General features: G+C 40.7%; 1 protein-coding gene across 1 annotated transcript in view; it reads left to right on the forward strand.

Annotated features, from left to right (window-relative positions):
- The window catches only part of NUP160 (nucleoporin 160), a gene marked incomplete at its 3' end in the record, with an annotated part of 51,583 nt that extends 40,457 nt beyond the window's left edge, over positions 1-11,126 (forward strand). Inside the window, exons 27-36 of the mRNA XM_079709252.1 lie at positions 5-110; positions 4,024-4,184; positions 5,569-5,629; positions 6,426-6,536; positions 6,713-6,836; positions 7,867-7,968; positions 8,592-8,733; positions 9,907-10,032; positions 10,469-10,573; positions 11,037-11,126. Of these exons, the coding sequence (XP_079565378.1) occupies positions 5-110; positions 4,024-4,184; positions 5,569-5,629; positions 6,426-6,536; positions 6,713-6,836; positions 7,867-7,968; positions 8,592-8,733; positions 9,907-10,032; positions 10,469-10,573; positions 11,037-11,126 (1,128 nt within the window). The remainder of the gene's footprint in view (positions 1-4; positions 111-4,023; positions 4,185-5,568; positions 5,630-6,425; positions 6,537-6,712; positions 6,837-7,866; positions 7,969-8,591; positions 8,734-9,906; positions 10,033-10,468; positions 10,574-11,036) is intronic.
- Positions 11,127-17,568: the final 6,442 nt, after the last annotated feature.

The raw sequence follows: 17,568 nt of genomic DNA on the forward strand, positions 1-17,568 counted from the left end.
TTAGGTTGTGGGAATAATTGAATCACGTGCGAGAGCTGTGGACCTTATGACTCACAATTACTATGAGCTTCTGTATGCCTTTCACATCTATCGTCACAATTACCGGAAGGGTGAGCAGTTGAAGCATACAGTCTTTGTGGAGGCAACCTTATCAGTTGTATCGTGTTTTACAAAAAATATTATGTTTGACTTAGTAATTTTTACCTTATTTTTACCATTGGACAAGTGTTCTCTACAGACATTTGGGGAACTTATGTTTAAGTTCAAGGTTAGCTTCACCTTTTTGTGGATTACCTGTAAGCCCTAAAGATAGGCACTTCTCTTGAATTCCCTGGTGGTCCACTGGTTAGGACTCCCCGCTTTCACTGCCGAGGGTGCAGTTTCAATCCCTAAGATCCCCACGAGCCACTCGGTGCGGCCAAAAAAAAAAAAGGCACTTCTCCCATCCTAGAACATTCTTGAGGCATTTCTAGTTAGATCGCATTCTGTGTGTATCTTCCATCTAATTTTATTTTTTACTATTATTATTTTATATATATATATATATATATATTTTTTTTTTTTTTTTTTGCCTGCATTGGGTCTTTATTGCTGCCCACGGGCTTTCTCTAGGTGTGGTGAGCAGGGGCTACTCTTCATTGTGGTGTTCAGGCTTCTCACTGCGGTGGCTTCTCTTGTTGCAGAACATGGGCTCTAGGCGTGCAGGCTTCATTAGTTGTGGTGCACGGGCTCAGTAGTTGTGGCTCAAAGGCTCTAGAGTGCAGGCTCAGTAGTTGTGGTGCACTGGCTTAGTTGCTCTGCAGCATGTGGGATCTTGCCCGACCAGAGCTCGAACCCGTGTCCCCTGCATTGGCAGGCGGATTCTTAACCACTGGGCCACCAGGGAAGTCCATTCCATCTAATTTTAAAAGAAATGTTATTTCACTAAGGGCACTTTGAATTCTTGTGGCTGGTTTTAAGTTCCTGTACCATTTTGTTATTGGCCTTTCTTTTCTCTTATTTTTGCTGATCCTTTTGAGAGTAAGTTGTGGACATCATGTCTCAGTACATAAATACTTGCATCTCAAGGACATTTCCTTATATAACCTCAATACAATTATCAAATTGAGAACATGTAACTAATTTTGTGAATTAAATGTAAATGTGGTGCTCTTATCTGATGTGCTATTCATATTTAAATATTGCCAAACATAATGGGTTTTTTAAAAAATTTATTTATTTTTGGCTGTGTTGGGTCCTCGTTGCTGTGCACAGGCATTCTTTAGCTGTGACGAGCAGGGGCTACTCTTTGTTGCCGAGTGCGGGCCTCTCATTGTGGTGGCTTCTCTTGCTGCAGAGCACAGACTCTAGACGTGCGGGGCTCAGTAGTTGTGGCTCGCAGGCTTCAGAGTGCAGGCTCAGTAGTTGTGGTGCATGGGCTTAGTTGCTCCACGGCATATGGAACCTTCCCGGGGCAGGGCCCGACCCCGTATCCCCTGCATTGGCAGGCAGATCCTTAACCACTGCACCACCAGGGAAGACCAATGATTTTTTTTAATAGTACATTTCTCCCATACTGTCCTCACCCACTGATCTAGGATCACATCTTGCATTTAATTGTCCTGTTTAGTCCTTTAATCTGGAGCATTCTTTTAGCTTTACTTTGCCTTTGATGACATTGATATATTTGAAGAAGAAAGGCCAGTCATTTTTGTAGAATGTTTCTAAATTTGGATTTGTATGATGACAGTGAAGTCGTTATCAGGTCAGCTAAAATAAAGGGATTACATATCTGTTTTAAGATCATATTTTACAAGATAACCATTGTGGTTACCCTTTGGAACCTCTAACATTTTTATACCATTTTCACTCAAAATTTTTTATTAGGTTTCTTACTCATTTTCATTGGAAAGAATGGATGGAAGTAATTCATAGGCATGTTCTTAATATTCCTAATGGTAAAATATGTTTGCATATTCTTTTTCTTTTTTTTAAATAAATTTATTTATTTATTTTTGGCTGCGTTGGGTCTTCATTGCTCTGCAGGCTTTCTCTAGTTGCGGCGAGCAGGGGCTACTCTTCATTGCAATGCGTGGGCTTCTCATTCCAGTGGCTTCTCTTATTGCGGAGCTTGGGCTCTAGGCGCATGGGCTTCAGTAGTTGTGTCACGCAGGCTCAGTAGTTGTGGCTCATGGAATAAGTTGCTCTTTGTCATGTGGATCTTCCCGGACCAGGGCTCAAACACGTGTCCCCTGCATTGGCAGTTAGATTCTTAACCACTGCGCCACCAGGGAAGTCCTGCATATTCTTTGAATAATACAAGAAAGGAAAAATAGATGATTCAAGATCTATTACTGCTTTCACAATGACAACATCTATTACATCAACCTGATTAAGACCAGTTTAGCTAGATTAACGTTCAGGTCTTTCTGGAGCAAGGCTGTTTTTCTGACAAACTGTCTTACATATTGCAGGCACTCAAAAATATTTGTTGAGATGAAAAATAGTTTGATTTGATTTGGAAACTGACAGGGAATTTTAAAATCTGTTTAGTTTCTGGAGTCCCATGCTGTCTCAGAACAGTGTTTTTTCAATATTTCATTCAACCTATGTAACTAAAGCATTATAAAAATAAGATTCTGGGACTTCCCTGGTGGAGCAGTGGTTAAGAATCCACCCACCAATGCAGGGGATATAGGTTCGAGCCCTGGTCTTAGAAGATCCCACATGCCGTGGAGTGGCTAAGCCCATGCACCACAACTACTGAGCCTGCACTCTAGAGCCCGTGAGCCACAACTACTGAGCCCACGTGCCAGAACTACTGAAGCCGGCACGCCTAGAGCCTGTGCTCCACAACAAGAGAAGCCACTGCAGTGAGAAGCCCACGTACTGCAACGAAGAGTAGCCCCTGCTTGCCGCAACTAGAGAAAGCCCGCACGCAGCAACAAAGACCAAATGCAGACAAAAATAAAAATAAATAAATTTATTTTTTAAAAAAAATAAATAAATAAGAGTGTGATCTTGGGGGACTTCCCTGGTGGTCCAGTGGTTAAGACTCCACACTTCCAATGCAGTGGATGCAGGTTCAGTCCCTGGTCGGAGAACTAAGATTCCACATGCCACATGGCACAGCCAAAAAAAAAAAAAAGAGTATGATTTGGACAGAACACCCAAATCCTGGGTGGGGAATAGGTGACAATATGGCTGAGACTAGTTCTCTGTACTGTCTGGGAATGTAGTATCTAAACATCAAAAGTAACATTTTAGATGTTTGGGGGATTTTTTTTTTTTTTTTGGTGGTGGTGGTGGTGAAGTACATATACATAAACTTTACTATCTTAACCATTTTTAAGTATTTAGTAGTGCTAAGTACCTTCACATTACTGCGTAACCAATCTCCAGAATTCTTTTCATCTTGCAAAATGGAAACTATACTCCTTAAACAACAACTTCCCATTTCCTCCTCCCCCATCCCCTGGCAACCACCATTCTATTCTCTGTCTATAAATTTGGCTACCAGAATCATATAGTATTTGACTTTTGTGACAGACTTATTTCACTTAGCATAAAGTCTTTAGGGTTCATCCATGTTGTAGCAAGTGTCAGAATTTATAATATTCCATTGTATGGATATATCACATTTTTCTGGAAACTTGGATGTTTCCATCTTTTGCCTGTTGTGAATAATACTGCTAGGAACAAGGATGTACAAATAATCCTTCAAGACTCTGCTTTCAGTTTTGTTTTTTTTCGGGGGGGGTATATACCCAAAAGTGGAATTGATTAATTATAAGGTAATTCTATTTTTAATTTTTTGAAGAATTGCCGTACTGTTTTCCATAGTGGCTATACCAGTTTACATTTCCTGCAGCACTACACAAGGGTTCCAGTTTTTCCACATTCTCACCAGCACATGATTTTTTGTGGTTTTAAGTTAAACTCAATTTTGTTTTAAATGTTAATGTTTGATAAGTGTAACAAACTCTCTGTGTGTCTCTAAAGAGATACATTTTTGAAATTGTAATATCTATTATTGCCTCATAGCTGGCACAGTGATGTATGAGTACGGAATGCGTCTTGGCAGAGAGGTTCGAACTCTCCGGGGACTTGAGAAGCAAGGCAACTGTTATCTGGCTGCTATTAATTGTTTGCGCCTTATTCGCCCAGAATACGCGTGGATTGTTCAGCCAGCATCTGGTGCAGTGGTATGAAAACTTTCCATCTTGGAATTTGGGGATCATTTAATTTATTTGGTTTGGTCCTTTGAAAACTATTACCTCATTTTGCTTCATTTCATTTAAAATTTCCACTGGGATATTTGTGGACTTAATATATTTTTGTAGCAATTCATTTGTTATACGTTACTACCCCTTTAGTTTCCAAGTTCAGAATTATTGTCGGAATAAGTATTACAGTGTGGTTTTGGAGTTAGACAACCTAACTTCAGGCAAATTACTTAATCTTTTACTGTCCAGTTAGCCTCTTGGATAAAATAGGGATGATGATAATAATGTCTACCTTATAGGATTGTTTGGGTATTAAATGAGATAATTCATGTAGAGTGCTTAGAACAGTGACAGTCCCTGGCCTGCAGAAAGTGCTCAGTAAATGGTAGCTGCTTTTATTTCATTCATTTTTGTTAATTTAATCTATTGTTACTATTTTAGGGGAGGTGAACCGTGAGGTGTTTTTTTTGGTCATGCTGATGGGGTCATATACTCCCAGCTACTTGTATTGTATAGTTCCTGAATGTACTATGCTTTTTCCCAGGGTTATGGGTAGAGAATGTAACTCTGAAACCAAGGAAAGTCAAGTGGTTTATATGGAGATCAAATCTGTGTCCTTGGACTCAGTAACATATTTTAGCTAAGTGAGCCAAGTTGGCAAACAACTCCATTTCTTTGTCTAGTAGTTACAGAACTTTTGTGAGAAGAGCTGTGCTAGTTGAAATAAACATAATTTACGGTGAGAGAATTTAAGCCTGAAAGCTCTGGATCATAGTTAATGAAAAAAAAAAGGGTATATATTAATAATGAGGGGCTTCCCTGGTGGCGCAGTGGTTAAGACTCCGCCTGCCAGTGCAGGGGACACGGGTTCGAGCCCTGGTCTGGGAAGATCCCACGTGCCACGGAGCAACTAGGCCCGTGAGCCACAACTACTGAGCCTGTGTGTCTGGAGCCTGTGCTCCGCAGCAAGAGAGGCCGCGATAGTGAGAGGCCCGCGCACCGCGATGAAGAGTGGCCCCCGCTTGCCGCAACTAGAGAAAGCCCTCGCACAGAAACGAAGACCCAACACAGCAAAAATAAATAAATTAATAAACTCCTACCCCCAACATCTAAAAATAATAATAAAAAAATAGAAGTTCCCACACAGACAAAAAAATGATATGAAAATAAAATACTCATTTTTAAGGGACTTCCCCAGCGGTCCAGTGGTTAAGACTCCGTACTTCCACCACAGGGGCACGAGTTCAATCCCTGGTCAGGGAACTAAGATCCCACATGCCACACGATGCAGCCAAAAAATAAAATTAATTTTTTTAAAAAACCCTAATTTTTCACAGTTATATCTATTGTTTTGTCTTTTCAGTATGATCGCCCTGGAGCATCCCCTAAGAGGAATCATGATGGAGAATGCACAGCTGCCCCAAGTGAGTCAGGGATCTCATGCTGATTCTTTGTTGAGGAGCAATTATATTGTTATAGTAGTATTATTTATATTTATTTTTTGGATAGTAGTTGTAATACTATGTATAATTATATTGTAGTGTATTGTATATGTGTGGTAGTTATATTATTAAAATATTGTAAAGTTCCTTCTTGGTAGTTTATTTTCAGTATTGTGCTAAAGATTGTCTGGTAGCTCTTTGAAAACTTTGTATGCCTGTATGGGAAATGAAAATGCTTAAAAAGAGAGAGAGAGAGAGAGAGAGAGTGTGTGTGTGTGTGTGTGTGTGTGTTGTGTGCACGCATTTGTTGTTTGTTGTTTTTAAATCAGCTCAGTACCAAAGGTTTTTTTATCAGGCTCCTTTGGTATTACCATGGAGGCATGATTTCCTTCCTCAAAGAGCCTGGGCTCTAGAGTCGGGCACAGTTGGTTTTAATCCTGCCTCTCACTTTGGGCATGCTCCTTTCTTACTGATAAAGATAGCAGTGTTTCACAGTTGTAAGAGTTAATTGAAATTATTTGTGAAAGGCCTTGCAAGCGCCTCCTCATCTGCAGCTGTTGTCATTAGAGTCCTTTGATTTGACTCAGCTGTGGTGTGAGACTGGGATGTTGCTTTATTTTTCAAGTTAGCTTTTATTGAACCCCTTGTTTTCTCCCCACCTTCATGAAATTAAAACTGAATGTTACTTAATTTTTAGTGGATATTGACAGGTTGAATTAGTCTAATAGGCACTTCCTTTGTACTTTGGGAATTGAAAATGTTTTTCTTTGGCTTATAGCAACTAGACAAATTGAAATCCTGGAACTAGAAGATCTGGAGAAAGAGTGTTCCTTGGCTCGCATTCGCCTCACTCTAGCTCAGCACGATCCCTCCGCAGTCACGGTTGCAGGTAGGCATTCAGCACCAACAGCATATTTTAGGGCCGGGCAGTGGACATAGTATACTAGATGGGTATTAAAGCATGTCGTTGTTATTCTGAGGTATTCATCAAGGAAGCAGTCTTTGGGTTCAGTTCATTTCCATATGCCATTGGGTGCACTAAATAGCTCTTTTCCATTTCCGCAGGAAGTTCGTCAGCAGAGGAGATGGTCACTCTCTTGGTTCAGGCTGGCCTCTTTGACACTGCCATATCACTCTGCCAGACTTTTAAGCTTCCCTTAATGCCAGTCTTTGAGGGACTTGCTTTCAAGTATGTATGAAATTCTCTTTCTGTAATCTTAATTTTCTAATGCAAAAATACTCTACTGTTGCTTAGTGTGAAGCAGTAGTCACACGAGCCATACCCTATACCTTATAGGTATAGGATACCTATATCCTATACCTTATAGGTATCCTATAATCCTGCTTTAAAGAACAGTTTTTGTGTAATACACACAATGATTTTTTTCTTTTTTTAATCTTGATTTATAGCTTCTTTTGAGAAATCAGATCTGGCATTCCTGAGCCCACATGGCCACATGACAGTAGATAACCTGGGTTAAATAGTGGTGTACATTTAGATAAGGCATATGTTCTCTTCAATCCTTTAGGACATCTAGTGGCCCCTGCAAACATTGTTAAAAAGTACTTCTTATTGAAGTTACATTATACCTAAATATTAGTCAAGTTGTTTGTGAGTTAGAAATAAACCATCAGATTTTTTTTTTTTTTTTTTTCCTGGCTGCGTTGGGTTTTCTTTGCTGCACACGGGCTTTCTCTCTAGTTGCAGCAAGCAGGGGCTACTCTTTGTTGCAGTGAGCGGGCTTCTCATTGCGGTAACTTCTCTTGTTGCAGAGCATGGGCTCTAGGCGCATGGGTTTCAGTAGTTGTGGCACGTAGGCTCAGTAGTTGTGGCTTCCAGGCTCTAGAGCGCAGGCTCAGTAGTTGTGGCGCATGGGCTTAGTTGCTCTGCGGCATGTGGGATCTTCCCGGACCAGGGCTCGAACCCATGTCCCCTGCATTGGCAGGCAGATTCTTAACCACTGCGCCACCAGGGAAGCCCACCATCAGAATTTTTCATCATCAATTTTCTCTTGTAAGTAAATAATCTCAACACTTATTAATGGCCTCGTGGGTCATCCAGTTGTGTGGCTGTGAGGAGAGGGAAGGGCCAGTACCCAGAGTGAATTTAGTAATAGACCAGAGCTAAAGTTGTCCTCTCGTCTCCAGTTTCAGTAGCAAAATAATGTGGTGCTTTTCAGCAAATTAATTTACTCTGTGTGGAACCATTTTCATTGCAGATGCATCAAATTGCAGTTTGGAGGAGAGGCAGCCCAAGCAGAAGCCTGGGCCTGGCTAGCAGCCAATCAGCTCTCATCAGTCATCACCACTAAGGAGTCTAGGTACAGCCCTAGTCCTCATCCAACCCTGCAAGGGCTCACCCTCCATATCCTTCCCCAGTGTCTACCTGAATGCACTTCAGCGTCTTCAGAATCCTTCTCTAACAACCCTAACCCTCAGTAAACTTCCCTTTCCTGAATTGCATTTCTAATTTGTATTATGCAGCTTAGCACTCGAGAATTATAGCATTTTACAGTCTTGAGGTCCTCTGACATTATTTTTCAAACCCTAAATTAACACCAGAATTACTATCAAAGTACAGATTACAAGATATCACCCTAATCTTCTAAATCAGAACTACTGCATGATTCTAATGCGTGATCAGGTTTGGAAATAGTGGTCTGAGCCAATTTCCTTGTTTTAGAAATCTGGAACAAACAAGTAAAGTGAATTGTTTAGTTGAGTTAATATGTGGTTATTGGGAAATACAAGAATCCAAGTCATCTAGTTTCTAGTACCACCCCTAAGTCACATTGGCCCTAATAATGTTAGTTGTCATTTAGCTGTATTATCAATTCTGTTGTGAGTGTCTAAAGATTTTTTCCATGTAAATACATGTTTTGAATGGTACTATAATTATCTATTAAGAATCTGGAACTCATAAGTCCTTTCTCCTTTTATCAAGTGCTACAGATGAAGCATGGAGGCTATTATCAACTTACCTGGAAAAGTACAAAGTCCAGAATAACTTATATCACCACTGTGTAATCAACAAGCTCTTGTCTCATGGAGTGCCTCTGCCTAACTGGCTTATAAACAGTTATAAGGTAAGTGGTATCTTAACTTGTAGAGAGTAAGAATCTGGTCTTTATCGTCCTGAATAACTTCATGAGATGATTAAAAAGGAAAAGATAGAGTGACAATTTATGGAAATATACCGACTTATATACTTACAGCTTCTTAGTCTTAGCTAAAAACAGTTTACTTCAGTCCTGTGAAGTACTGGGTGTTTAGATTTAAAGTTCTCCCTGTTGGTGATTAAGTTAATGCATGCTTGTGTGCTCACTGAACAATGAGTATGTATTTAGAACAATGAGTATATATGGAACACAGCATTCACTATTCATTACTCAAAAAATTCACAGGAGTGAGTGGAATTCTTTTCAAATTCTACAACAGTGTTTCTTTCAGTTTCTGTCAAAATTGGGTCCTTGGGCCACCTGCATTAAATTATTTTGATGGTGGGCTTCTTCAAAATATAGATTCCTGGGCTCCATCCCAGACTTACAGAATCAAATTACCTTGGAGTTGGGATCCAGGATCTATATTTTAACAAGGTCATGATTGGATTTGATGCATGCTAAGTTTGAGAACTACTGTACCTGAAATACATTGGGCACAATAAGAAAAGAGAATATAAAGCTTAAGGTCAAGAAAGTTAACCTGTTTTTTTAAGTTAGAAAGTAGAGAAGGCAGCTAAGATGGTAAAAGTTAAGATTGTGATCAAATCAGAATATAGAAAGCATAATTGACACAATTAGGATAGGCCTTCCAAACTGAGGCTGTATCACTTTTCTCTCACCCTGAGTTAAATAGAAATGTAATTCAAGCATTTAAAGTTGGTGATTCTTTTAACTTCTTTCTCATTTGTCATTCATATGTTTCTGAGAATTAATGTGACTATGTTATCTCTGGTATTCAGCATTTCTGGGAAGGTTTGTTGACTTACTACTGTGGAAACGAAGTAGGAAAGAATTAAAATGTGTCTTAGATCACAGAACAGGTGAGGAAGGCCACTTAACAGAAGGGGCCTCACAGGGTGCCCAGAGGTAACTGGGCTCTTGGGAATCTGACCCTCATCCCAAGAGAAGTAAACCAAGGTGTTCGTTTATTTGTAATGAAAAGTATAAATGCCAGGGAATCAGACACTCAGCATCCTTTGGTCCATGCCCAGGTAAGATGGAAATTGGTAAATGTTCTTAATCACTAACTTTTTACAGAAGGTTGACGCTGCTGAGTTGCTCCGTCTCTACTTAAACTATGACCTTTTGGAAGAAGCTGTGGATTTGGTTTCAGAATACGTGGATGCTGTATTGGGAAAAGGACATCAGTACTTTGGAATTGAGGTGGGCTTGTATCCGCATTTCCTTTTAATTCTGTATTATCACACTTTCCTTTTCCAAAGTTTTTTCAGATAATTTACATCTAAATTTCAGACTGGAAATAGTATCGTTCATTGACAATTTAGAGAAGAGCTTTGTTGAGTGCGTTTATCCCTAATCAGCCTTAGCCCTACTTTAAGATAAAAGATGATATGAATTTAAAAATACATTTGATTTAACTAAGAAAAGGACCAGTTCCCCAGTTGAAAAGAGATGGGGGGGTTCCAGTCATGTACCGTGTGCACACGTGTGTGTGCGCACATGCATGCCTACACACACAATTTCTTGTTGTGAAAACAAGTAAAGCATTTCATGTTATCGAATCCTGTGGAAGTAGCTACCCAGAGGAAATGGTCCACTTCTCAGATTTTCTTCAAATAATAGGTATTTTTCTTTTCAGTTTCCACTGTCTGCAACGGCTCCAATGGTGTGGCTCCCATACTCTTCCATTGATCAGCTTCTGCAGGCTCTGGGAGAGAACAGTGCCAACAGTCACAACATTGCAGTGAGTAAATCCTCTCCTGGGGCATTTTATATAAGCCCTTGCACTAGCAGTTACACCTTAAAGCTTGCTTTTCTGGTTCTCAAGGATTAAGGAAAGGGCAAAAGCCATTTATTGCCCTTCACATGCTGCCAAATCCCTTTATGAGATGATTAGTTAAATCAGATATAACCTCTCTGGTTCTGGGAAGAGAGCTAATAAAGCTTTTATTAAAAATACTGGTATGATTTGCATATTTAGAAATTCGTTAGGGAAACAGGGTTGGAGTATTGTATATAGCAGAAAAGTCCAGTTATATCAGTGGAGTCACAGAGCAGACTCCTATACTGAATGGTGGTTAAATGAAGCACAATGGCTAACAACTTTATTAGGAGAAATCTGGTTGCTGAAGTCAAAATGATTGATAACTTTAGTCTTTTTCAGTCCTTGACCTATTCTCCAATGATTCCCTTCTTTTCTCCTACAGCTGTCCCAGAAAATACTTGACAAATTGGAGGACTACCAGCAAAAAGTTGATAAGGCAACACGGGATTTATTATATCGTCGGAACTTGTGATCTGGATGGTTGCCCAGCCTTTGTAACTGCTTGGTGCCTCTTAGGGCTTAAGACTTTACCCAACAGGGAACCTGTACTCCAGGCCGGTTTTTATACCTGTAAATGATGTCTGCAACAGTCAGGTCTGCATTCTGCACAAGAAAGAAGGGCAGATGAGTCACAGGACCTGTGCTTGCTGGTGGTGCTAACACACAGTTTCTGGTTTTCAACCTTGGTCTCAGACAGCTGCTTTTGTATATGATTCACAAGCTTTTTTAGAGTTTATATTTTTTTAAACTACCGAAGACATTCTTTATCTGCAAATTAAAACCCACCTACACTTTCCAAAACAGCTGATGGTTGTTGGTTCGTTGTAGCTGACCACCAAAAGCAGTCACTGCAAATCCTTTCATTCTTCCCTATCACTTTTTATATTTCAATGTAATTATTTTGGTCCAGAACTGACATGTATTTTCTGTATTGCAAACAGAGGCTAATGATTTTGCATACCCTTTTCATTATTTATTGTGGAGTTTTCTTATGATCTTCAATAAAGTATTAAGTAATTTGCCTAGATTAAGCCTAATGTGATGACCAGCTGTTAAGGAAGATATCTTTTTTTAAAATTATTTTTAAAGGAAGATATCTTGAATCTGGTTCTGAGGCTAAAGTGGAATAAACACTTAGCTAAGAAAAAATTGAAAATTTATCATCTGTAAAAGTAATAGATTTTCAAAGTAAATTCCATTAACCTCTATGATTTATGATAATCAAGCCGGACTTGATCATACAGGCAGTCTAGTAACGTATTGGACCAAAATATAAACTTTCCTGTTCAGATTCAGAGGCATTCATGGCCACAAATTTGGGGGGACGTGAAAAAATAAACTCTTGAATTTTATTCTGTATATTAAAATTTATCTTTTAAGGAAACCATCTGTATAGTACTTGCTTGTATGCCCTTTGATCTTTCTTGAGTTTTTCATAAGCATTTAATTTTTATGTCAATACCATATTTACATTATATATTTTAAATAACAGTGTGTTTCCCTGTGGTACTATTATTGGTAGATATTACGATATGTGACTTTTTTCACATTATCTCTGCCATGATAAATGCGAAGTGTTTGATGCAATTAGGGGCCGCAAGAGGTCTTGCCTTTCCAGCTCCATAAACTTGTGGCTTCCAACTGTAGCGAGAAATATATTTTGACCTGTATACACATATATAACCAAGAGAAAGCTTTCACAAAATAGGTATCCTCACTTGATATATTTTCATGAGTGACTAATGGATGATAACCTACAGCCTGAAAAATTTCAAACCCTGTTGTAGCCATTTCTGAAAGATAAGAAGTAGCTCAAGACTGGCCCTATTGCAGAAAGCTGTTCATTTGCATTGTTGATCAAAGCAGTGGTTTCCATGGTGGCAGTTCATAAGACACTGACCAGCTTTTCCTGTCCTCACTGTTTTGGTTCAAGACCTAGAACTCATGCTGGAGCCAGCCCAGCTCTTCTATCAATTTTCTTCCACCTTCCTCACTTTGAAATCCAACCAGAACAGAAAGAAGGTGCCCACGTTCTTTCACTTCACTTTTCTCATCACTTTGAGTCCGCAGTTTTGTTTTCTGGACCATGTGATGTATTAATAGCATCGTCTTTCCTTGTGTTTTCCAACTCTGGCAATTTTCTGATTACAAATTGTTATTAAAAGGGGTCCCTTCTTTTTTAGTGCTTAACTACCATTAAATAAAGGTGTGACTCTTGGAGGAAAACTTCATAGTTCTTAAATAATTTAGCATAATGTAACTAGTAAGGTTACACCTTTCCAGCCTGTGACAATAAAAGTAGGTACCATTTCTGTTAATAATAGAATTTATGGCACACAGAGTTTCATATTGACCATTCTTACCAAGTTTATTGTTATGATTTTTGTGATCTAAGAAAGCTCATTTGTTCTACAGAGCCGCCCGTCAGTGAACACATTCTAGGTAACAGAATTAACCTAATTTACCTCAACCTGATAATACTTGTTTTTTCTACTAGAACACTATATATTATAGAAAATTCTAACATTTCTTTTTTAAAATTTTATTTATTTATTTATTTTTGGCTGTGTTGGTTCTTCGTTTCTGTGCAAGGGCTTTAGTTGCGGCGAGCGGGGGCCACTCTTCATCGCGGTGCGCGGGCCTCTCACTGTCGCGGCCTCTCTTGTTGCGGAGCACAGGCTCCAGAAGCGCAGGCTCAGTAGTTGCGGCTCACGGGCCTAGTTGCTCTGCGGCACTAACATTTCTTTTAATCTTCACAGCTCTTTCCAATTTTGTACCTAAAAACAAAGATAGTCCTGCATTATTTTTTAACATAATCAGATCGTCATTAACCCTAAGCCACAAGAATATACCTTTCTGTGTCTGAACAGAACTCCAACATCGAAAGACATTTATTGTTCAAATGACCTATGCCAGTTTCTAGAGACTAAAAGTAGGTATTTCTTCCAGTAAATGAGGCTTCATGGTTTAAATGAACTTCCATGAAACACACAAGGTCAAATAATGTGGTATAATAGAGTATGTCTGGTCTTTTTCCCCTATTCCTGGCAAAGAGATTATAGAACCATAGAACCCTTGTAGTTTCCTGAGTGAAAGAAGTCTTTGTTATGCCAATAAGGTGACTCTTGGCAGGGGGGCCGTTAGATAGCTTCAGGATAGGGCTAGTCCCTAGGAAGACCCACCCTGTGATAGTGAATATAGGGTTAGAACTTTGGGCCAGAAGGACAGGGCAGGGGGCTTGAGACTGAGTTCAGCCACAGTCACAGTGGCCAGTGAGTCAATCAACCATGCCTATGTAATCAAGTCCCAGTAAAAACTGGACACCAAGGCTGAATAGAGCTTCCTGGTTGGAGAACACATTAATGTGTTGGGAGGGTGACATGATGACTCCACAGAGAGAGAGCATGGGAGCTCTGTGCTCCCTCCCACACCTCACCTTGTACCTTTTTCTTTTTTAATAAATATTTATTTGGCTGCGCCGGGTCTTAGTTGTGGCATGTGGGATCCTCACTGCCGCGTTCAGGATCTTTTAGTTGCAGCATGTGGGATCCAGCTCACTGACCAGGATTGAACCTGGGCCCCCTGCATTGGGAACGCAGAGTCCCAACCACTGGACCACCAGGGAAGTCCCTCACCTTGTGTCCTTTATAATAAAACTGGAATCATAAGTATAGTGCTTTCCTGAGTTCTGTGAATGCTTCTAGAGAATTAAAAAATGTGAGGAGGTCGTGGGAACCCCTGATATTATAGCCAGAAAGAAGTGTGAGTGGCATGGAGACCTCATGTGGAGCTGGCTTCTGTAGTAAGGGCAGTCCTGTGTGGGACTGAGCCCTTAAACCTGATGTTACCTCCTGGGGCTTATCCTCAGAACTGAATTGATCAAAGTACACCCAGTTGGGAGTGAGACAATAAATGACTGTTGACCTAAAAAATATATACTGCCAGTTATTTCTCCAGCAAAGATAGATATATTCGAAATCATCAGACAATTGCAATCCAGGGTCTTGCAACCATGGCATGCCATGTGCAAGTCCCCCCAGGGCAAGGAAAGGAGCCGGGGAAGTTGGGAGAGCTATAGTAAACAAAGCACATGGCTTTTCATTGGTTGAGACCTTGCTAGGAAAGAAGTTTTCTTCCTATTGAGCTCTGCTATCATCCCAGGGCATGAGAGCTCCCAGTCCTAGTCTCCCAAGACTATTTAATTGAGGTTTCCTTTTTGTTTGTTTGTTTGTTTATTTATTTTTGGCTGCGTAGGGTTTTCATTGCTGCACGAGGGCTTTCTCTAGTTATGGCGAGCGGGGGCTACTCTTCCTTGCGGTGAGCCGACTTCTCATTGCAGTGGCTTCTTGTTGCAGAGCACGGGCTCTAGGTGCACGGGCTTCAGTAGTTGTGGCATGCAGCCTCAGTAGTTGTGGCTCGCGGGCTCTAGAGTGCAGGCTCGGTGGTTGTGGTTCATGGGCTTAGTTACTCCGCAGCATGTGGGATCTTCCTGGACCAGGGCTCGAACCCGTGTCCCCTGCATTGGCAGGCGGATTCTTCACCACTGTGCCACCAGGGAAGTCTGAGGTTTCAGTTTATTAATTTCTTACATGATAAAATTTAGATGAATTAACACACACAACCCTAAAACTTCATTCTACACTGCTGAAGCTGGGACTTCTGTGGACCGTCTTCCTCTACAGCATACCTCGTGTTGAAGTTCCAAAAGCCAGAGCTTTAATATGGATTAGGAAGGTTGGCTTTTGAAATTAACATCAAATACAGAGTAAAGACATCGCCCACCAGTTGTGATTATAACTAAATATATTTGAAAATGCATGTTTATTTAAATGATTGTTCTTCCCAGGTTTCACTTGTCAAATGTAAGCTCTGATAATTTGATTTTACTAAAACAACATTATCACCACAACCAAAACATCCTCAGTAATTCCAGAGCTGCTTAGTTCCCTGGCAATCAAAGAGCAGGCCTAGGGCTTCCCTGGTGGCACAGTGGTTGAGAGTCTGCCTGACGATGCAGGGGACACGGGTTCGTGCCCCGGCCCGGGAGGATCCCACATGCCGTGGAGCAGCTAGGCTTGTGAGCCATGGCCACTGAGCCTGCGCGTCCAGAGCCTGTGCTCCACAACGGGAGAGGCTACAACAGTGAGAGGCCCGCGTACCGCAAAAAAAAAAAAAGAGCAGGAGTAATTTTTCTTTAAAGGGAGTGACTGACCATGTTTACTCACTCTGTGTGGAGACATAAAAAAAAAAAAAAAAGCCAGATAAGTAGTTTAGGTTTTGTAGTCTACACAGTTCTCTGTCACATATTCTTTTTTTAAATTGATTATTTATTGAAGTATAATTGATTTACAATGTTAATTGCCACTACACAGCAAAGTGATTCAGTTATACATGCATATATATATATATACCTACATATACACATTCTTTTTTTATATTCTTTACCATCATGGTTTATCACAGGATTTTTTTTTTTTTTTTTTTTTTTTTTTGGCTGTGCTGGATCTTCGTTGCAGTGCGCAGCCTTCTCATTGCAGTGGCTTCTCTTGTTACGGAGCACAGGCTCTAGGTGCAAGGGCTTCAGTAGTTGAAGCACACGGGCTCAGTAGTTGCAGCACGCCATCCCCAGAGCACACGGGCTTCAGTAATTGCCGCATGTGGGCTCAGTAGCCGTGGCACACGGGCTTAGTTGCTCCACGGCATGTGGGATCTTCCCGGACCAGGGTTTGAACCCATGTCCCCTGCATTGGCAGGTCGATTCTTAACCACTGCACCACCAGGACAGACCTCTGTCATACATTCTTTGTTTTGTTTTGTTTGTTCAACCCTTTAAAAGGTAGGCCTGGGATTTCCCCAGCGGTCCAGTGGTTAAGACACCATGCTTCCACTACAGGGGGCATGGGCTCAATCCCTGGGTGGGGGAAGTAAGATCCCATATTCCATGCAGCACAGCCAAAAAATGTATATATATATTTTTTGTTTGTTTGTTTGTTTTTTGTTTTGTTTTTTTCTGTACGTGGGCCTCTCACTGTTGTGGCCTCTCCCGTTGTGGAGCACAGGCTCCGGACGCGCAGGCCCAGTGGCCATGGCTCACGGGCCCAGCCGCTCCGCGGCATGTGGGATCCTCCCGGACCAGGGCACGAACCCGCGTCCCCTGCATCGGCAGGCGGACTCTCAACCACTGCGCCACCAGGGAAGCCCAAAAAATGTATATTTTTAATAAATAAATAAAAAGCAGGCATAATTTAGCCATGATTTGTCCATTCTTGGTTCAGATCCTAATACCTTCTCTGAGGCCAAAAACAGCAAAACATGTTTCTAAAGCCAGTGGTTCTCAACCCTGGCTAAGCATTAAAATAAAGAGCTTTTTAAAATAAAATTGATATGAGCCCTGCACTCTCACCCGTGATTCAGATTCTTATATTGCTTTAATTCCCTCCAGATGGTTCTCTAAACAGCCGGGGTCGAGAACCCTGGCTACAAACATTAACAGCTACCTCCAAAAATATAAATTTCCCCCAGGGAAAACAGCCTTTCATATTTCTATGCATTGTGGTTTAGCTCATAATCTCAACTTGTTTACAGCCAGTTTTATAATAGGATCTGGACTTTCATGTAAACAAAATGCTCATTAGTAGTAATAATAGCTACTATAGAATAATTGCTTATTTTGTTCCTGGCTGAATTGCAAAGAGCTTAAAACTATGATGTAATTTAAACTTCACAACAATTCTATGGGTACTGTCACTAACATTTTACAGTTGCAGAAACAAGTTTAGGGATGTTAAGAAACTTGTCATAGGGCTTCCCTGATGGCGCAGTGGTTAAGAATCTACCTGCCGATGCAGGGGACACGGGTTCGAGCACTGGTCAGGGAAGATCCCACATGCTGCGGAGCAACTAAGCCCGTGCAC

Source organism: Hyperoodon ampullatus, assembly GCF_949752795.1.
Source record: "Hyperoodon ampullatus genome assembly, chromosome: 7".
Lineage (NCBI taxonomy): Eukaryota > Metazoa > Chordata > Mammalia > Artiodactyla > Ziphiidae > Hyperoodon > Hyperoodon ampullatus.